Raw genomic sequence first — 22,921 nt, forward strand, 5'->3', positions numbered from 1 at the left:
TACCCAAGTGATGCCGAAACCAGTTTGGCTCAGTGGATAGAGCCTGCGGACCGAAAGGTCCCATGTTCAATTCCGGTCAAGGGCATGTACCTTGATTGCGGGCTCATCCCCAGTAGGGCGTGTGCAGGAGACAGCTAATCGATGTTTCTCTCTCATCGATGTTTCTAGCTCTCTATCCCTCTCCCTTCCTCTCTGTGGAAAATCAATAAAATATATTTTAAAAAAAATACCCAAGTGTTGACAACTACCAGTACATGATATGATTTCTGTCTAAATAGTTGCATGAACGGAAAAATACTATTATATTGCATCAATTAAAAAATGCACATTTTTTCACATTTGAACATCTCTCATGTTAATGTAAGTTACAGTTTAATTAGTCACACTGTTCTTTCCTGGTGTTACCTCAGATAATGTCTTTCCATTGATGGCATCTTAGAGTGCATAATACTTGTTATAAAGCGTATTCTGAAGATACAAAATCATTATTCCCAACAGTAGCTAAATAATATCTTTCAGTTCCTTTCAAGTATATATAACATGACCATAAGCACATGTTCTCATTTTTAATTTTTGAGTAAGTGAGACAGCCTTCCAGAACAGGCTCTGAACAGGGAAGTTTGATTTCCCCGACAGTGGAAGCATTCTTCATACCCACATTTTACAGGAATCTCTATCACTTATGGAGAAAAAAAAGTTTCCCACACTAAAAAATATGAAGAGTCTGGAAGCATAACAGTCCAATGAGAGTGCACAGAAAAATTGCACCACATTATTCAATCTCTTCTCTAGGTATTGTTCATAGACATTTAAGAAATTCTAGGAAAAGTTTAAATGTGTGATTTGTGATTGCAAGTGGTATGTAATATCTAACTAGGAGGAATAGCTGCTAATTCATTCAATCTTCAAAATTCTATTCATGAATCTTTTACTCAACATTACCAATTATTAATCATAAGACAAGAGCCTTCATTATTATTGACAATGACCAGTTCCCTGCTGGGAAATGCCATTCACATAATTATGAAATTTCATTTTACTGATGGATAGACACTGATTGTAATAAACCAACACAGGCTCAACTAAAACAAATTATTATAGTTGATAATTAAAGTAGGTCCATGGTTTTAATGAATCAGTTCACTTACTATTGTTCCCCTTTCAGAATACTAAAGAAAATGTAGTCTCCAAACAAATACAAAGAAAAAATACCCATTTTTGCATAAATACACAATTGAGAGGAAAATAGAAGGCGGGGTGTAAGTTTTCTAATAGATGATGCTGCAACACAATATAATAGTAAGGATTTTATTTATATCATGTTCATTTTCCTTAATCTTGGTCAATGCATGGTTTAAAATATACAATGATAACATTCATTTTTTTCAAGTCAGATGAAAATAATATTGCATAGTCAGTCTAGTTTTAAATGATACCTAACAGCTTCTTTTAAATTATTATACTAGTAAAAACTGCATTTCTTCTTCTTTTTTTTTTTTTTTTTTACAAAAACCAGAAAGGTATTTAATAGTGTTAAAGAGGTATTGAACAGGAGCCTGTTTAACCATTGGAAGAACTTCTTTTGAATCTGGATCACGAGTTGGGATTCATAATTGCCATTAAGTAGAAGTCCAGCTATTGCCATAGTATACTCAGCAAACAAAAATACTGAGTGATGCTCAGACAGTATAGCTCAGTGGTTGAGCAATGACCCAAGAATCAAGAGGTCTCAGCTTAGATTCCCAGTCAGGGCACATGCCTAGGTTGCAAGCTCAATCCCCAGTGGGGGGCCTGTAGGAGACAGCTGGTTGATGATGTTTCTCTCTCATCAATGTTTCTATCTCTCTATCCCTCTCTCTTCCTATCTCTAAAATCAATAAAAAAAAATATATAGTGATGCTCCTTCCAAAATTTCTGCATCGATACTATATTGAAAATGCTTTAATAGAAAGTTGAACTGCAGAACTGAGTGAAGGCATTTGAGACACTGCCGTCTGCCTTTTTTAGAACATATTGGAGGAAGTGAACCTCCATATACTCCTGATAGAATTTGATATTTATTTATTTTTATTTATTTTAAATTTTATTTTATTGTTTAAAGTATTACAAATAGTAGTACATATGTCTCCTTTTTTTCCCCATTGACCTTCCCCCCCCGCCCTCCTCCTCCCCGCCCCCAGTGTCTTGCATCCATTGGTTATGCTTATATGCATGCATACAAGTCCTTCGGTTGATCTCTTACCTCCCCCGCAACCCTCCCCAGCCTTCCCACTGTAGTTTAACAGTCTGTTCAATGCTTCTCTGCCCCTCTATCTATTTTTGTTCATCAGTTTATAAACTGCATTTCATTTGTTAGTCTGGTGCACACTCAGCAAAGTGTCTTCTAATTCCTTTCCATTTATCTCCAATAAAATGAAAGATTAAACGTGAGATGTCCCCTATTGAAAATTAAGTCAAGTCTGTGAGAAACCAATTGCCCATAAACCTTTAAACATCAGAGGACAGTTTGCATGAATCCAAACAGTGCCACCCTCAGCTGGCTAAAGGTCTCTGGGGGGTTCTATTCTATACAGTTTTCAGATTTCATGAGCTTTTTCCCAAGAACAAAGAAAATTATATGTTCTTGACTTGTATTCAGCATTTTCTCACTAAGCAGCTCCACATTTTGTTCTTATACTGACATACATTTCACACATCACATTAGCCTGTTTCTTAACCACTTGTATTTTCGTAGTGTTTCTAATTTACAGCATATATTCCTGCCCAGCCCCTCTTGTCTCAGACATACCAAGGAACATGTTGACACATTCCACCCAAGATAGGGCATTTCTTACTCCATCATATAGAAGAAACTGTGACTATGATCTCTCTGAGCCTCATTTTCCTTGTCTGTGGAGCTCAGGTGGCATATTTGTTGACAATTTATGTGATTATTAAATGAGATGATGGATGACACCAGTTTGCACATTGCTGGGCACAGAGAATGACTCGCCAATGCTAATTTATAAATACTGAGTTTTCCCTCTCCCAATTGTACCGATTTGGGTCTCAAGTGGTAATAGGATTTTCCATTTTCAAAGCAATAATTAGGGAGATACAGAGAAAAAGAAGAATAAATTTGTTAACATTTTTATACAGATGAATTTTATGTGGGTAAACACAAATTAGCATTAATGTTTATCACAGGGGGAGGCAGAATCTCAAAACAGCACAGGGAAATTGCAAAAGGCAATAAGATCTAGTGGATAATTTTTTTGGTAAAAGAAGGAAGAGGTGCTGGTAGGCAGTCTCTTCACAAAAATCACAGCAGTCTTCAGGCCCTGCCTGCTGCTTCTGGGCAGCAGAGATCCTCTCAAATACAAGGCTCTATTGTCACATATTATACTACTAGAGGCCCAGTGCACGAAATTTGTGCACTCAGGGGGCGGGGGGGAGACCCCCAGCCTGAATTACAAGAAGGCACAGGCCAGGCTGAGGGACCCCACTGGTGCACAATCAGGGCATGGGAGGGATGCAGGAAGTTGGCCAGCCAGGGAGGGATCACGGGAGGGCTCCAGGGTGTGTTCAGCCTGTCTTGCTCATACCCAGTTGGCCAAACCCCAGCAGCAAGCTAACCTTACTGGTTGGATCGTCTGCCCCCTGGTGGTCAGTGTATATCATAGCAAGCAGTTGAGTGGCCTTAGCATATCATTAGCATATTACACTTTGATTGGTTGAATGGCCAATTGGATGACTGGACACTTAGCATATTAGGCTTTTATTATATAGGATGTTGGGGAGGAAGCTCATTTTTCCCAATAGCATCAAAGCCTAAAGAGCAATGGGCTCAAGTCAAAAGAACTGTTTTCTATTAGAGGTTCTGCAGTTGAGATTTTACCTTGAACAAGTTCCTAAATGTTTCTGGATTTTGATGTTCCATTGATAAGTTGAGAACTGCTAGATTCTCCAGGAAGGACTGTAACCTTGAATTACATGGCCAGTGCACAAGGTTAGCTTGCGCTTCCTCCAACCATGGCAGCCTCAGGGTAGTCAGACTTACACAATGACTCAGAACAAGAAGAGAGAAGAAACTGCTTTGACCCTCTTAAAGGACATGCCCACAGCAGACATGATGTCATGGTGACCACATGTTATTGATCAAAGTAATCTCCAGATAGTCCAAATTTGAGAACTTGGTACCTAGACACCCCATTCCTGAATTCAGGCTTTTCAAGAATCTGCAGCCATCGTTATTCTTCCATTAAAATGATGCAATACTTAATACTATTTATGATGCAACTTCATTTGAAAGACATCACACAGAATCTCTTCATTGTACAAAAAGCACACACACAGAAGTTCAGAACAGAAACATGATTCTATTTGTGATTGTTCCAGGGGATGGATATATGGCCTTAGGAAAGTCAATTTCTATTTCAAAGCCTCAGCCTCCTCTCATCTTAAAAAGGTATTCTTCATCCCTTTCCCATCTCCCAGGAATTTTATGAGGATTAAAGTAGATAATGCAAATGATATCTGGGCCAAGTGCCAGGTAAAATGACCAAAAGAAGATAAAAACACAGGATATTTGAATTCAGCGGAAAGTATGTTATCTATACACATGTTGTATATGCCTCCTAAGGAATTCTACTAAACCAAGTGCAGATGAAACAAAGAAGAGATTAATGGATGATGCACATCACCATTTCTTGAGAAAGAATCCCAGAGCTTCTAGAAAAGTAGAGGCAAATATTGACCCATGTATTTGGAAGCGTGGGGCTAACAGATGGAGGTGACAATTTCATAAAATGAGCCTTGCCTCCATCCCTTAATAAACATAGTGATATGATGGCTTTTATGGGTTTGATTGTTGTGTCTTAACATGCATAGTTCCACCCACAAGTTTGTCTAACCGAGCGGTGTAGGGTAAAAGTAGACATGTGCATGGGAATAACACCCCAAAGACACTGAAAAGCACTGCCCTGCTGTAACCCAGAAATTTAGCTTCTCCCTCTCACTCCCTACCTACCAAACATGGGGATGTGTGTGCCATTAGTACACCTATTTCCATAATAAGGAGGAAAACTTTGAAATATAGCAAATTCTGAAAATATAAAAATTGATTGCAATGTTGCTATTTAGAGCCATCTTTTAAAAAAAAAAAAAAGTGTCTTCAACAGGGCCAGACTTTTAAATACACTGAGTGGAGCACTTTTGTTGCAAGACATAGCAGCCTGGAAATGTCTCACTACTAAAAAAAATAAAATAAAATGGGTATGTTCATGCCCTTGGCCTTCAGAGTCTATTAAAATGGAAACACCTCTTAGCTTTACATGGCGTTAAAGGTCCTGTTCTATTCTCTCAGGTACTTTCCTTAGAGCATCTTCTAAGAAGGGTATAACTGACACCTGCTGGAAAGTCTGGAAGTACTGGGGGTGGGGAGGCCTCAGTAGGAAAGTGCACACACAGCCAGCAAACAGGCCTCTAAGGCTGCACTCAACAGGGCTGATCATTACAGCTTCCAGTTCTGCCAAGAGTCAGTTATTTAATAAGAGAAAATTGGAGATTTTATTAATTAGAGGATTGCCCGTTGTCTGTGAAAAATGTGTACTGAGACCAAATAAAAACGTCTCTGGGTGTGTGTTTTAAAACCTGGTGTGAATCAATAAAAATAAAGTTTCTTCTTGAAAATGCAATGTGATGCATTGTACTCTTTGAACTAATCGTATGCCTGAGCCCCTGATGTGATGTGTGAACCTCTTCTGCTCACCTGAATTTTATGTTTCAAACAAGAAAATCTGCCACTGTTTTATCACAGAGCTTCTCAGGAAAAAACAATTTTTAATACACAAAAGCATATCGCAGGACCGAGGGGAAAGATCTGTTCGAGGAAAGAGCCATTGAGTAAGGATAGGGGGGAGGTGTCAGGAAAGATTGTAAGACAGGGAAATGGGTAAAACAGAAATGGGATCCTGTGTTGACAGCATCCTGGGGTATCTGTTTCAGAAGGGACTTGCATCTCCATTTTTTTTAGCTACTTTAAACTTCAGTTAATTGTAGAATGTTGATGGTAATGCAAGCAATTCTTTCTCATAGAAAGGCAGATACATTCTCCCTGAGGAATACAGTTGATTATTTCTGTGACCAGCATTCCTAATTGGGGATATGTCCTTTGGAAACAACTTGGAATCAATGGTACCATCCTCTGGTTCCCTTCTTAATGAATGACTGGGATTAGATTGCTTACAAGTGTTTATTTCATATAGGTCCAGCCATGATTTCACCTTTTAAAAAACGTTATCCTTCAACAGCAGATGGTGCAGGGGCCTAGAGCAGATTCTATTCTCTGTCGCCCGCATTTCACCCTAGACTTTGAAAAATGCAGATTTCAATTTTATATTTTAAATAAAGCCTAAGACCTATTTTCTTTTTCTTTCAGCTTCAGACAAGCTTGACTGAGCCAATGACGTTATCCAAATCAATATCTCTTCCTCGTAGCGCGTACTGGCATCACATCACCCGTCAGAACAGCGTTGGTGAGATCTACAGTTTGCAAGGCAAGTACCTTTAAAGTAACCGGCAGCACCGCCACAGCTTCCCCCGGTGGACCAGGAGTCATGCAAATCACTTTGTATTTGCATTGCTGGCTTTTCCTCCATTTCCATTTCTCAACCCTCGCTGACCACAGTGGGAACTCTAAGATTGACAGTGGCTTCTCTAAAGCTATCATTTCAGACTCATGATAAAAGTCATTTCAAAAATCACCCAGGGATGAGGACCCGAGATGGCATAGGAGCTCCACTCAAACCTTACCCAACACACATCAGAAGCTAGATGTAGATCATAGCAGGGTCTGTTTTATGCTGTGTTTTACAAAGGATTTTTCTCTTAGCATCTGTTTTTCCATAACAGGATTGCTTATAAGTTCGGAGGCTGACTTTAGGCTCTATAATAAAATGCTACAGAAACCCACTCACAGCAATGTTAAGATTTAGCCAAAGCCCTGACATAGAAACTATTTGGGGAGTTGGGGGACAGAAAGAGACAAGTGTAAATGCTTTGCTTGTGTGATTTTCTTACAGATAAATGGTTAAATAGCATGGGGATGGCTTGATGGATTAATCAACTTAATAAATAGCAGGTATTTCATCAACAACAGCAGAAACCTCAGCTTTGGCGGTTCATTTCCTCTTCCTTCCCTTTGTCCTAAAATGAATAATCTTAGCGGTTAGAAAAGCACTCAGCTGCAGGCAGTTGACTAACCGCTGACCAAGATTGGAGGAAACCGGAGCTAAAAAAACACAGTTGAAAACACTCATCCATCAGACAAGCATTTGTTGAGCACAATAGGCGTGAACATAATAGAAACCCAGTAAATACCTGGTGAATGAATGACCATTATGACTTTTGAAGTAGTTAATGCCTAAGGGTAATGCATTCAGGGTATTGTTTTCCTTTTCTACTTTAGCTTTTGCTCATATTAACAACACTAAGTATTTTGACCAAAAAAATTCTGTTACAAACTAAAATAGTATATTTTAAAGCAATATTTTATTGCCATAGTTTCAAACCTAGACTAATAGAATTTGATCAGTGGGAATAATGATTAAAGATATATTCTGGGGAGTGAAGTCAGCATCATGGTGGAGTGATAAGACCCCTTTAAAGTTACAAGTGGGACATCTATAACCCAACAAAGTTTCCTCTGCTCAGCACAGACTCACCTGAGAGATCACACATCAGTACAGCAGGTGGGCATATTGGAACGTGGAGGGTGGGCGGGATGGAGGGAAGTACAGGGAAGGGATGGTGTTCTCATACACAGTTTGCTGACTGCCTCAGCCCCAGCTCATGCAGTGGTGGAGGAGGAGTTAGGGTGCAGCCCCCACATTGTGGCTCAGCAGAAGGTAAGAGAGGTTGAAGTAGCGTGAGTGCACGCCTACCCCCCACCATTGTGGTGGTGTCCCAAGAGTTGGACACAGTGGGGACCCACCACCCTGTCACCCAGTCATCAGTTTTCTCTATCACATGATCACACACACACCCCTCCATGACCCAGGAGGCAAAAGTAAAGGTCAGAGAAAACAAAACCTTGCACTGTATCCCTATCTACTGGCAAGCAAGTATTTGGTCAGTAATTCCAGCAATAAAAGACTGCTGTTTTCATGGAAGGTAAGGGAAACTTTTCTCTGAAGAAAGAGCTTGGATTTAGAATGATATACAACTTCAGAAATAATTTTATATGCATCTAGCAAAAACCACCAGAATGCATTGCAATTTCTTAAAACATTGCCAGAAACTCATTGGAAGACAATGTTGATTTACACAATAAAATACAGTCTATAACTAATTAGAAAACTCTATGATTTATCTCACTAATATTAATTTCAAGCAAAGTTGACGGCTTGAAATATCAGTTATGATGAGCAATTTACTTATATGGTCTCAATATCACATTTTTGGTTATTTGTAGTTTTTACGTAATAAGAATGCATTGATTAAGGTAACTACTATAAATCAGATAAATAGAGAATATATTCCATGTAAATTAAATTTCACTATACATTTATTTTTATATTGTATACTTCTTAGAGCAATACATTTTACTATTTTATATACCCCTCATTTTGTGGTTATATTATATATAGAGAGAAATATTCAGATAGGTAGATAGATAGGTAATATACAAATAGATATAGATCTAAACATGTTAGTGATTTTTGAGAGTGGTGATTTATTTTATTCTCTTTTGTTCTATTGAGGTAGTCAAGTTAAGCAGAAGACAAGAGCTTTTGACCATAATTTTGTTTTGTTTTGTTTTGTTTTTATGAGGATGTAACCTATTCTAACTACATCCTGGTGGAATCAGGACAGAGTAAAACTACTGAAACAAAAAAAGAAATAACAATAAGAACATTGACCCTCAGCATCCTTTCTTGCACACCTACATTTTCACCACGTTATACTTAATGATGTGGTTATTTTGTCTCATTTCCCTGGTTGTGCTCCTTGAAGTTGCTTTACCTTTCCTTTACAAAGAGGAGAGCATAGTAGGGCAGCTGTCATCATTGACCTTCCAAAGTCAAAGGAAATTTTTGGCAAAGACAGGTGTCATATGAAGTAAACCATGGGAAGCACTGAGGAACAAAAATATATCTTTCAAACTTTTTCATCATATGTTTTATATTCTAACGGTGAAGATGAGATCAACAGGAATAAATTCGGCAGGCTTTCATTCAGAAGATAAAGGGGGAAACGTTTTTGTAGTTAAGGTTTAACAGATTGGGATTCATTATTAAACCACACATGAACTAGAACTGGGGAAAAAATTCATGGCGTGTCAACAAATCCATTGTGTTAAAACTCACCCATCACTCTGATTGCCTGCCACCCTCAAAACTGCGTTTTGCTCAGTTTTACTATCTCTATTTCTGTCATTGTTTTGTAACTGCAGAAGCAAGGTGCACTCTAAAGGACTGGCATAGCAATACTGCATTTAATTTAATGCTCAGAAAAGAAGGTCTCCACGCTACTCCCAGAAGGGTGCTGGGAAAGTATAGGTTGTTACGGTTTCCCCAGTGTACTCTAGCTCTGCAGTCAAAAGACAGAGACAAAGAATAATTAGCTTTAACAACTAAATGTTTGCTAAATACCAGGCAGCTACTGTTTCAAATCTCTTCCTCTAAATGGCTTATGATGGGTTTGTTGCCTCTTCCTGCAGAATTGGTAAAATAAGGACTTTTCCTTTTTTTTTTTTTTCGATTTTGCCAGATACTAAGGATGATCGATTTGTATTTGAAGGTAATGTTCTATGTATATTTCTCCAACTTCTTCTGCATTTATGAAAAATGTTTATGTCACAACACATTCTGGAGATGTTATCTCTAGACTGAAGGGACCTATTAAAAGGGAAGGAAACCTGATTTCAGACTCTTAACCCAAAGTGAATGCTTAAAACATAGTAATTATTTTACTATTGATAGAACTGGGACAGGCTGGGTTGCTGTCTCTCTCCACCTGCAGCTGCTTCTCTGGGATCAGTTCTTCCACCAGCTCCTATGATGAAAGGGAGCCAAGAGTGTGAGCTGAAAATGGTCCCCAGGGACCCTAGGACCATGTCCCTTCTGTACCAAACTGGCCCTGGTACTTTTAATGAATAATTTTTACATAAAATGATATGGATTTTATAATGACTCATTTTTTATTTTATTTTTAAATTTAATTTATTGGGGTGAATTCTATAATAATAAAAGCATAATATGCTAATTAGACTGGACATCCTTCTGATCAACTTTCCCGACGAAGCTGGGGCTACGAGGGAAGCCCGGGTCCTGGGTACCGGGTGCCAGAGGGAAGCTGGTAGCCGGGGGAAAAAAGGCCTACTCTTGCATGAATTTTGTGCATCAGGCCTCTAGTTGGTTAATAAAAGTATATAGGTTTCAAGTGTACAATTCTATACTCCATCATCTGGATATTGCATTGTGTGTCCACGTCCCAAAGTCAGATCTTCTGACACAATATATTCGACCCCTTTACCCTTTACTACCTCTGACACCTTCTCTTTGGTAACATCAGACTGTTGTCTGCGTCTGTGAGTTTTTGTTTGCTTTCTTTGTTTGTTCATTTATTGCTTTCAGTTTATATCCCACATATTAGTGAAATCATATAGTTCTTAACTTTTTCTGTCTGACATTTCACTTAGCATGATATTCTCAAGATCCACCCAAAGTGGATCAAAGAACCAAATATAAGACCTGAAACAATAAATTACATAGAAGAAAATGTAGGTACTAAACTTATGGACCTTGGTCTTAAAGAAGATTTTTATGAATTTGACCTCAAAGGCAAAAATAAATGAATGGGATTATATCAAACTATGATGACTCATTTGTGAGCAGCCTGAACAACTTCACTCTTTGAGTCAAGGATGACTGAGGTGCCCTTTACAAAGATGGAGTTCCGCTTTCATTCACACTGATTGATATTCAAATGCCAGCTCAGAATTGTTCCCCTCCCTCTGCCTCCTATCATCAGTAATTAAGCTACAGACCCCGGTGTCAGCACAGCGGCAGACCTGATTACACAGAAGGTATTTTATGTTCACAGAAAGGGCGTCTGTGGTTCTAAATTCCCAGACAGCCAGGAAGCAAACAGGCAATTAGAATTAGAGATAACCTTCAGAAACGGTAAATAGAGTTCCAACATAGATTAAGGAGGTAAATCAAGGGATTTACTTCTCTTTGCTCATCTGTGGCCCTCTGTTCATTTTTACTGCCCAGTTTCAAGATGGCATTGTAGGTAAATAGCTTCCATTGAGATCTTCTGTTTAAATGTTTATTATCTGATGTTTTCCAAATTGCAAAGTTAGTAAAAGCAAATAAATAAAAAAAAGAAGAAGAATTGCTCCAGTAGTAAAAAGGAAACTGTATATGTCCAAACTGCCATCTTCCCTATATTCGATCTATTCATTATTAGGGCAGATCAGCCGTGACCTTGGGCAGCAACCAAGTGCATCACATTCTCAATATGGCCCAGGCCTGTGGGTGGCAGTTTGGCAACAATCCTTAAAAACAGGCACCATTTTCTAGAATGAACACTTCCTGTCGGTTAAGCATTCTATGAACATTTATTGCATATCCTTACCTTAGGAAGGATAAGTCAAAGGCAGGAAATGCCTCCCTGGATATCCGTTTTTAAAGGTAGATTAATCCATTGCTCCTCAAATGACACCATAAAAATGCTCACACCCTGCAGCCATAATCAACAACCTCTTCCGTGCTCCCAGCTGTTTCTGTATAACTTTACTATATGGATGTATTTGTTTACAAACCTGCTTCTTCCAGTAGGTTGTGAGGTAGCAACTTGGAATGATTTTTATCCAAACCATTACCCCACCCCTGGAGGCACTATCCCTGGAGGTTAAAATCTTGAATCTTGGAGTTAAACCAACCTGAGCTTGCATATTAACTTTACCATTGCTGACTTGTATAACTTTGGGCAATTTACTTACCCTTGCTAAGCCTCACTTTTTTCATCTCTAAAATGGGGGTGCTTCTGTTATAGGCAGCAGGAACGGCAACAGGTGTCTGACCCATGGGGTCAGACAAAACCTGGGTTCTGGCTAGGAAATAATTCAGAGCAAGACCCAAAACTGTCAGAGAACATTTATTGGGTAAATTACAGAAGTAGAGCACACTGGATCCTCCATCCTAAGGATTTTAAGGGCAGAGATTTTAGGGGAGATCCCAGGGAAAGATCTTAATAGAATATTCAGCAGTTTTCCAGGTGTATTCTTTCAGGGTTGTGGTCTCCACTGATTGATTGGCTAGCACCAGGGCAGGGGTCATTATTCCATATAGCTGGTCCTGACGTCAGCAGTGGCTGGGCCTGGAGCTGAAATACAACTGAGGCTTAGATGTTATCTCTAGGGAGGAAAGGTCAGGGATCCAAACCGAATGACCAACAATATGCTAGGGGAGGAAAAGTCACCCTGGGGGTGAGGTCCCACCTTACAATTGATTGTCCATTGCTAGACACCTGGGGCTTTCCATCCTGGTGACCTTCCGTATCTGGCCCATCATTCTTGCTCTGCTCATGTCAGTCTAACTGCCTACAGCACTTCAATGAGGTCACCCATGTAAGGTAAAAAATATCTATAATAAAAGCATAATATGCTAATTAGACCAGATGACCTTCTGGACGAAGCCGGGGCTGCGAGGGAAGCCTGGGTCCCAGGTGCCAGAGGGAAGGAAGGCCTACTCTCGCATGAATTTTGTGTATCAGGCCTCTATTAGTCAATAATTATTAATCACTGTCACTATACTGAAGTCAATTAAATTTCCACTCATCAGCTTTCTTCTCTGATAAAGGGAAATATTACCCTACTCCAATCTATAATGATAAAATCATAATATGCTAATTAGACTGGACCTCCTTTATTTTATTTAATTAACTCTTGTAGAGTTTTACTACATGTGAGGAATTTGGTTTTGTTCCAAATCTAGCCTTAAGAAATGGTCTTTAGCTTCTAAAGTTCCAGAAAACCTAAAGCTAATTCTCAATCTAGCCCTAAGTTTTTAATACAAGAAAAAAATATATATGTCAGGCTTAAATATTCAGTTATTTTTTTCCTCCCACCTGTGAATGTAAGCAAGACATTATCTCCTAAACATATGAATTTCCCCAAGCCTTGTCCCACTCAGCCCGATAACACTGACGAGAGAGGGAAACTAGGCCATTTCTTATGCGGGGGAGTTAGAAAACTCCTGGAAGGACTTTGTCAGCTCAGTGCAGAGAAGGTGCAGCTGGATAGGAAGGGACCTTGGAAGGCTGGTTCCAGGGCATGTCCAGCCCGTCTCGCCCAGTCCCCCCCGGCTGGCCACCTTCTAATTAATTTCCTTTCAGTGTGCACGAATCCATGCACCAGGCCACTAGTGCATACATAAACACACACACAAAAAGAACCATTTAGCTCATTGCTCTCTCACTATCTATTGTTTCCCTCAAAAACGTACCTATTAGGCTACATTTCACAAATTATAAACCACATAAAAGAACCTTCAGGGTGGGAAAATTTGTTCAATTATATTTTCTCCCTAACCTCTGTTTCCTGTTCTGCTTTTTTTTAACCTCATCTCTCTCTCTCTGATCATTCAACTCGATATACCCTATCTCTGGCTAACTGGTTATAGGCTTAAAAATTGTATTTTATACATTTCCTTCTTTATTTCCCTTCATCTGCCAAATGGAGATTCAATAATGACCAGAAAATAGAAAAAGATAAGAAATGTTAGGAAATAAGCATCATTAAAATTCCACCTGCCAGAAAATAAACTGCAGAGTGAGTTTAGCCAGGATGTGGCCTTCAGTGGGGTTCTGGCACTTAGGCCATTGCTCTAAAAATAACAGATGCTAATTGCAAGCTTGCTGCTTTAAACTTCAAACATCCAGTGTTTTAAAACTCAGGAGCCTGGTAATATAAGTTTGTTTGAGAGAAATCTGTTAAGAATTGATGCTGTGTGCCTATGTTTTAATGCCTGTATTTAACACAGGAAAAATGGTCCAGTTTGGGCATGGTCTAAGAAATGTTTGGTTGCCATGGCTACATCACACAGATTTGGAAAGGCGCTTATAGCCTTTGTTTTATTTTTGTTTTGTTCTCATAATACAAGAAAGAAATTGACTGCCAAACTTAAGTGACGTTGTGTCCTTTATATATATGTTCAAGATAAAGACATGTGACATTAGAACAAAAGTTTCTTACTGGCAGCACAACTCTAGGACAGACATTGTACTTACCTTCTCAGAAAACGCCATTTCACCACATGAATTTGGGAGATTGCATCTCTGGTGTACCTTGAGGATTAGCCAATCTGAGGCTTTAGCATATCCATTTTAGCATTCTGTATGTACTCAGAAAGCAGAGTTGGCTTAGAAACACCCACATAGTCTTCATTTTCTAGTCTAATAAGGAAGTTATGGGACTGCCCTAGGGTGACAGCGTTTAATGCAAAATGGGATAACACAGTCATACTCTCTATCCTCCTGCCCAGGTTCATTCTCCTAAGTCACAATCAAGATTTGCAAGAATGGTCCTGGCCGGTGTGGATCAGTGGTTAGAGTGTTGCTCTGTGCACCGAAAGGACTTGGGTTTGATTCCCATCCCAGGGCATGTACCTTGATTGTGGGTTTGCTCCCAAACCCTTGGTTGGGCACGTGCAGAGATAGCCAATGGATGTGTTTCTCTGACATCAATGTTTCTCTCTCTCAATGTTCTCTCTCTCTCTCTCTCTCTCTCTCTCTCTCTTTCTCTCTCTCTCCCTTCCACTCGCTCTGAAAAGCAATGGAAAAAAGTATCCTCCTCTGATGAGGATTAAAAATAACAATAAATGAATAAATAAATAAAAAGATTTGAAAGAATGATTCCTCTGAAAAAAAAGCAAGCAGCAGCTCTTCTGAAATGTGCTTTAAATGAGACCATCCAGATGGAAGCCATCTAAGCAATTTGTGGGAAACCCATAGCATTCAAAGGCAAGTTCTCTATGGCTTGGGCATTGCCTTTCAAAATGTCATAGAGCAGTTTTGCTCCTTTTCTGGAACAATTTAAAGCACATTGTATATGTCAATTAGTTGGCTTAACTCTTGAGAGTGGCTATTACTTTTCATTATGACTTTTTAAGCTTTTTAACCAAGTTTTATGGAAAGTTGCAATGTGTCTCCCTTTGTTCCATTTCTTTAGAAGTGTTTTATTTGGGAGATTTCAAAATCACTTTCTGTGGCAGATCCCTTTTATTTCATGCACTTTCCTCCCTCCTGAATATTTTCTCTTTTTTCTTTATGTGTTAATGCAGACATGCAGGGCTGCCTGCCGGTTCTTCATCCCCTGGGCTTCCATTACAAAGTAGAAATGCCTTCTAATCAAGCTGTATTACCCTTAAGGAACAATTTTGTTTCTTCCGTTGAAAAGTGATTTTTTTAAACTTAAGGTAGTAGTATTTCTGAAAACCTGCCAAAATTCCAAGGAATAAGTACTTGAAATGGATAGGGCCCCAATTCCAGGAGTGTCCACACTGGAGTTTCACTAATTAGTATATTTTATTTGCTTGCTCTGTCATTGATTTAAGTCATAAATTACCTCAAATATTTTGTAGAAAGAGGCTGGGTATACAGTGATTAATATGAATTAACTGAAATTAATAAAATAAAATAAAAATTAAATTGCAAAACAAATACACCCACATTGAAGAAACTCAAGATATGGAGAGAGAATATGTAGGCAAAAATCACTACTAATTTAACCATACTAGTGGCCCGGTGCACGAAATGCATGCATGGAGGGGGAGTTCCCTCAGCCCAGCCTGCACCCTCTCCAATCGAGGACCCCTTGGGGGATGTCCTACTGGGGATCGGGCCTAAACCGGCAGTCAGACATCCCTCTAGCAATCTGGGACCGCTGGCTCCTAACTGCTCACCTGCCTGCCTGCTTGCCTGATCATACCTAACCTCTCTGCCTGCCTGCGTGATCACCCCTAACTGCCTCTGCCTGCCTGCCTGATCACCCCTAACTGCCCTCCCCTGCCAGCCTGATCTCGCCCCCAACTGCCTCTGCCTGCCTGATCTCCCCTAAATGCCCTCCCCTGCAAAGACTGATCTCGCTCCCAACTGCCCTCACCTGCTGGCCTGATCTCTCCCCCAACTTCCCTTCCCTGCCAGCCTCATCTTGCCCCCAACTGCCCTTCCCTGCTGGCCTGATCTTGCCCCCAACGGCCCAGCCCTGCCAGCCTGATCTGATCCCCAACTGCCCTCCCCTGTCGGCTTGATCTTGCCCCCAACTGCCCTCCCCTGCAGGCCTGATCTCACCCCTAATTGCCCTCCTCTGCCAGCCAATTTGGTTCTGATTGGTCAGTTTCTATGCCAGTCAGCATCAAAAGCTCTGCCTCCCAGGCAGCCATTGGTTCCTCACAGTTGACCCAGATTTGGTTCTAATTGGTCGGTTTCTATGCCAGTGAGCGTCTCTGGGCCTATCAACAGGGCCTGATCAGAAAGGCAGGGCTGATCAACAGCCCTGGTGGAAGCCTGGAAAGAAATGGAGGCATGGCTGCTGGCCAGGCCCAGAGAGAAAGAGAGAGTCAAGTGCTGATCAACAGCTGCCACAGAGGCTATGGATCAGACCCTGCTTCTCTTTTCAGGCCTCTCTCTGGTCCTGATTCACAGCCCCCCTAAGTCAGTGCTGAGTCACCACAAATTGCAGCTGACTGCAGGACTGACTTCTGGTTGGTCGAACCTCCAGTCATTGTGGATATGACGGACCCAGGGTTTTTATATATTAGGATACTATTAACCTTTTAAAAAATATTTTTATTGATATTTAGAGAGAGAGGGTAAGAGAGAAACATCAATCCATTGCCTCCTGAATGCTCCCTACTGGAGATCTAGCCCAACCCCTGCATGTGCCCTGACCAGGAATTGAACTGGCAACCTTTCAACCCTTCAACCTTTTCAACCTTTCAACCTTCCAGTGCACAGGACAACACCCAATCATCCAAGCCACACCAGGGTCAGAGTCCACAGAAGCATTTTAATTACTATGAAAAAAGTGGAAATATCATAGAGAGAATAAATGCACATAGAGACTACAGAAAGAGGGGGCATTTTGGAGAAGTGAGCTCCTCTTTTTCTGTCAATGGCTGGAGAATTTTAAAAATCTAGAGCTATCTGAAATTTCATGTGTTCTGAGATTTTCTAAAGCTTCATGCACCTCTTTGAAGAAACTATCTTAGGGGTGAGCTGCACAAGAATGAGAGCAAGTTGTATGTCACTCAATCATTCCTCTTTTAAAAATGTCAATGAATCCAATACAAGCTTGCTACTCATCACCACTGTTTTTTCCTGATGTTGACCTGTCCTGTTTCCCCTTCCTGTGAGTCCCCAGATTCTGGTCACACTAGCCACCCATGTGCCATGCACCCCATGAATGCTGGAAGAAATGGATAGGGCCCCAATTCCTGGAGTGTCCACACTGGAGCTTCACAAATTAGCATATTTTATTTGCTTGCTCTGTCATTGATTTAAGTCATAAATTACCTCAAATACTTTGTAGAAAGAGGCTGTGTATACAGTGATTAATATGAATGTTAATAAAAATGTGATTAGAACATTCATTTTGCTCACTTAGTTAGAAGGGTAATGTTCTCTCAGAATTAAACTCTCAAAGTAAGTTGCATACTCAACTAGTCTAAATGCAAATTAAAATATCTTCAGAATAACATAATAGAATTACAAATGTTAATACTTTTTAGGTCCATGATTTCCCTTACGAATGGGAATAGAAAAAAAATAGTAAATGGGATTGTCTCTGACTACTTTAATATTTTTTAAATGTTTTTATATCTATGATAATTGTAAAAATTTTCCCAGAATGCAAAAGTTTAAGTGCTGGTAGGACATATGAAACTATGTATCTCATTAATACCTCCTATTCTCCCTCACCTCAACTCAAATTTTAAGTGTTTGCACTAAAAAATAAAATGGTTTTAACTTTATGAACTCTTCTTTAAATATGGAGATAAAATCCTCTGAGTGTGAACCATAGTTTTATGGGTGTTGGAGACCATCTAATCTAATATGAATATAGAGGAATAATTGTCATAAACTATATTTCATTGTACTTTTCCTTTTTTAAATTAATTTTAATGAAGTATAGTTGACATACAAAAAAGCTGTACACACCTTGATGAAAAAGAAAAATATATACCCATGAAACTGCCGTACCTTAAATTTAATTATCACTTCTCTGGAAGTTTTCTTCCTCCGCCTTTTTTATTATAAGAACTAGGGGCCCAGTGCACGAATTTGTGCACCTTAAAAGGAACTGTGGGCTGCGAGGCTGCGGTGGGCACAGGAGTGGATATTGGCTCATGCTCTGCACCCCCACCCAGCTGGCCCCTCCTGCTGCAGCCTCTGGTCCCCTGTCTGCCGGCAGCCCCACTCCCGCTGCTGCTGCTCCCACAAACTGATGGTGCTGGCCCTGCTTGCAACAGCTGACAGGTGTAGTACCAGCAGCGGGTGTGAGCAGGGCCGGTGCCATCAGCAGGCTGCTGCCACAATCGCCCCTCAGGAGCAGGGGGAGGTGGAGAAGCCCTCAGGGGCGATCATAGGCCAGCAGCTGCCACTCGCTCCCACTGATGGCGCCAATTGATCAGAACTGGCACCGGGCGCTGGCAGCAGGTATGAGCAGCGGCTCTGGCACTGGCAGTGGGTGCGAGCGGGGCTGGCGCCAACAGGAGGTGTGAGTGCCGGGCGGGACGGCAGCATGTGGGAGCAAAGAATTTTCAGTAACCACCAGAGGCTCGCCCTGATGACAGCGACAGGTGCCCTGCCTTGGTCTGGCACCCCCACTCACCTGCTCCACCATCCCGCTGCAGCCAATGCCTGCCATGTTCCACGCGCACCCCCTGGTGGTTAGTGCACATCATAGCGACCAGTTGTTTGGTTGTTCGGTTGTTTGGTTGTTCCGCCGTTCGGTCTATTGGCATATTAGCCTTTTATTACATAAGATATTTACATAAGACCTCCCCACTTAAATATAAAGAATACAATTTAATATCGTTAACTACATGCACTAAAACTTATTCATCTTACATAAGTAAAACTATGTACCTCTCATTAACACCTCCTATTCTCCCTCTCCTCAACCCTTAGTAATTACCATTCTACCCTGACTTACTATGAATCTGAATAGTTTAGATTCCTGGCATAAGTTTGATCCTGTAGTAGTATTTGTTTTTTGGTTTTTGAATCCTCATCTGGGGATATATTTTTCATTGATTATAGAGAGAGAGGAAGGGAGAGAGAGGAGCATTGATGTGAGAAAGAAACATAGATCTGTTGCCTCCCGTATTCTCCCCAACAGGGATTGAACCCACAATGTAAGTATGTGCCCTCACCAGGAATTGAACCCATAACCCCTCAATGCATAGGATGATGCTCTAACTAACTGAGCCCCAGAAGGACTAGTATTTGTTTTTTGGGGTTTTTTTAAATAATTTTTATTGTTGAAAGTATTACTTATGTCCCCTTGTTAAACTAGTATTTTTTCTTTTGTGTCTGGCTTACTTTACTTTTCACATAATATCTTCCAAGATCATTCATCTAATTTAAGGATTAATAATATTCCATCACATATATATAGCACATATTCTTTATCTATTGAACATGTAAGTGTTTCCATGTCTGTGTTATTGTGAATAATGCTGCAATGAACATGAGAGTGCATATATATCTTAGAGATACTGATTTTAATTATTTTGAGTAGATACTCAGAATTAGAATTGCTGGATCATATAGTGGTTCTATTTTTAATATTTTTTAATACTTTATTGATTTCAGAGAGGAAGGAGAAGAGATAGAAACATCAATGATGAGAGAGAATCATTGATTGCTGCCTCCTGCACTCCCCCCACTGGAGATCGAGCCCGCAACCTGGGCATGTGCCCTTGACTGGAATCGAATATGGGACCCTTCAGCCTGCATGCCGATGCTCTATCCACTGAGCAAAACCAGCTATGCTATTTTTAATTTTTTGAGGAACCTCCAAACTGTTTCCCATAGTGAGTGTACAAATTTACATTCCCACTAACAGTGTACAAGGGTTTCCTTTTATCCACATCTTCAAAAACATTTGTTTGTGTTTTTCTGATAATCATTCTTATAACAGGTGAGATGATATTTGTGGTTTTGTTTTGTATTTCTCTGATTATTATGATAGTGAGTATCTTTTAAAATACCTTGGGCTATTTGAATATCTTCTTTAGAGAAATGTATGTTCAGGTCTTTTCCCCATTTTTAAATCAGGTTATTTTTTATTTATTTATTTATTTTTGCTGTAAAGTTGTATGCGTTCCTTTTATTTTTTTTTTAACTAGAGACCCGGTGCATGAATTTGTGCATGGGTGGGGTCTCTCAGCCTGGCCAGCAATTGGGGCCTAGCGGGGCCATCTCGCCCAGTCCCAATCAGGGCCTATCGGGACCAGCCGGCCGTGGGGAGGGACTGCGGGAGGTTGGCCAGCCACGGGAAGTTGGCTATGGGAGCACACTGACCACCAGGGGGCAGTTCCTGCATTAAGCGTCTGCCCCCTGGTGGTCAGTGTGCGTCATTGCAACTGGTTGGCTGGTTGTTCGGTTGCTTAGGCTTTTATATATAGAGATATTAACCTCTTATCATATATAATTTGCAAATATTTTCTCCCATTCTATACTTTGCCTTTTCACTTTGTTGTTTATTTCCTTTGCTGTGCAAAAACATTTTAGTTTGCTATAGTCCCATTTGTCTCTTTTTGCTCTTTACCTGTGTTTTGGGTGTCATATCCAATGTGAAAAAGGTTTTTTTCCTATATTTTCTTCTAGGAATTTTATGATTTGAAAGCCTACATTTAAGTTTTTAATCCATTTCAAGTTGATCGTTGTGTGTGGTGTAAGAGGAGGATCTGTATTCTGTATGTGGATAGCTTTAAAAATCATAATTAATCTCTTCTTCTCCATGCCCTATTGTATGCATTTTAGACTAAATACATTCAACCTCAATGCTAAACTGACTTCTGAGGGCAGTTGTACTCTTGTTCTAGTTTATTTATTAATGCTTAGCACTCAAAGGAGTATTTCTGAAGAAGTTGCTGAGTCACCAGCCACCTATAAAATATTTTGAAGTCCTCCAATGGCACCACAGCCTTCCTGGAGCCACTGAAGAAACATGGCTTAAGCTTGCAACCCTCAAGTCTCAAAAAAAAAAATCCATATTTTGTCTGCCACTTCTATTTTTTCCACTTCAAAGTGCTAACAAGCTTTTAGAATAAATGGGATAATCTGGGTCTCTCCAGGATTGAACTGAGTGCCCAACATCCTTTCCACAAAGCAAGCTAAGCCCCCAACACGGCGGCAGAGCCACACAAGATCAGTGTGTGTGCCAATATCTGTAGGAATCTAGAAATCTCCTAAACCCCTCCCTCACTCGCCCAAACCATTGGACAGTTCAGAACAGCAGAGTAATGACCAATTTCCCGCAATGCACATCACAATTTATATGCACAAATGAGCTCCTTGTAATGAGAAGACACTAGAGGGCTCGGCTTCATTTACATTGTGTAGAGGAAGAGAGGGGTAAATGGAAGTTTCCACTGTTAGGGAACAAATAAAAATTAAGGAGTAGGTGGAGATTCCATCATTAAAGCCATGTTAAGCATATGATCCATCTAAACTTGGCCCAAAACAGTGAGTGGAGCCATCCAAGGGGCCCTAGCCAATCATTTGGCGCACTGGCAAAGTGTCTGGCATAAAACAGTGTGTAGCAGAGCAATCAGAATGCCAGCTGTGGTGACAACGTCTCTAAATGCACCCATGCCACTCTCAGCATCGCCACCGGGCAATGAAAGCGGACTACCTGATCACAATGCTTTCTCACTGACCTTTCGAATAGGTCCCAGTTTGTAAATTAGGAAGGCGAAAAATGGGTCCCACTTCCCTGTGTTCTTACTTTTAGCAAGGCTGTCTCACGAAATCATGGCAATGTTTGCCTATGGATAACTGAACTGCAGAAATCATGTAGCTCATTATAACACAACGGAGCGCATCACTTCAACTCATTTTCACTCGGACAGCACCCCCAGTAAACGTTGCCCTAAAATGGGAAAGTACCACTCTTTATTGCAGTTCTTTAATGTTTTGCTATTTATTTTAAAAGTCTGTCAAATAAGCACCAAGACCATATATTTGATTTACAAACATGATCATAAAAGTTCAAGTGTATATGAGTTGTGGGAAATGAAGGTATTATAGTTTTCACCCCTCTGATTCTGAATCTCTTCTTTCACTAGTTGATTATTACTTATCCATAGGTTTTATGTAAATTGTTAAAATCTTTGTCAAATACACAGCATATACATGTGAAATCTGGTTTTATGAGTAACCCATGTATCTTATAGGTCCCATCTTTTAGGTTTCTGTTGTTTCCTTTTGCTCTTTCCATCCTAAAAAAAAAAAAAAAAGCTTACATTACATTGGTACAACTCCCTAAATAGAATCAAAAACAAAGAAAAACTCAATTATCTCTATTTCTTGTAATAACCCACCACAAAATAGAAAATCACCCATTTTAACTGTATACCTATTTTCATTATATTTTATTTCTAAATAATGTTTATTGAGATACAGCCTTGTGTAACTCTGAGCTGTATGTGTTGTTTGAAACACCTGAATATTGAGAATGATTACCATGTGGCGTTAGCTAACACCTTTAACACTTCACATAATTATCCTTTCTTTGTGCATGGTGAGAACATTTAAGATCTATTCTCTGAGAACTTACGTTATATAATACACTATTCTTAACTACAGTTACCATGCTGTACCATAGGGTTCTAATGATCCCCCAAATGTATTCCTTTATAAC

At 40.0% G+C, this 22,921-nt stretch overlaps 1 protein-coding gene across 1 annotated transcript in view; it reads left to right on the plus strand.

The window, feature by feature from the left end:
* The window catches only part of DOK6 (docking protein 6), a 234,914-nt gene that overhangs the window by 180,635 nt on the left and 31,358 nt on the right, over positions 1-22,921 (plus strand). Inside the window, exon 7 of the mRNA XM_008160542.3 lies at positions 6,419-6,536. Within this exon, the coding sequence (XP_008158764.1) occupies positions 6,419-6,536 (118 nt within the window). The remainder of the gene's footprint in view (positions 1-6,418; positions 6,537-22,921) is intronic.

This window comes from Eptesicus fuscus, chromosome 12 (assembly GCF_027574615.1).
Source record: "Eptesicus fuscus isolate TK198812 chromosome 12, DD_ASM_mEF_20220401, whole genome shotgun sequence".
Classification (NCBI taxonomy): domain Eukaryota; kingdom Metazoa; phylum Chordata; class Mammalia; order Chiroptera; family Vespertilionidae; genus Eptesicus; species Eptesicus fuscus.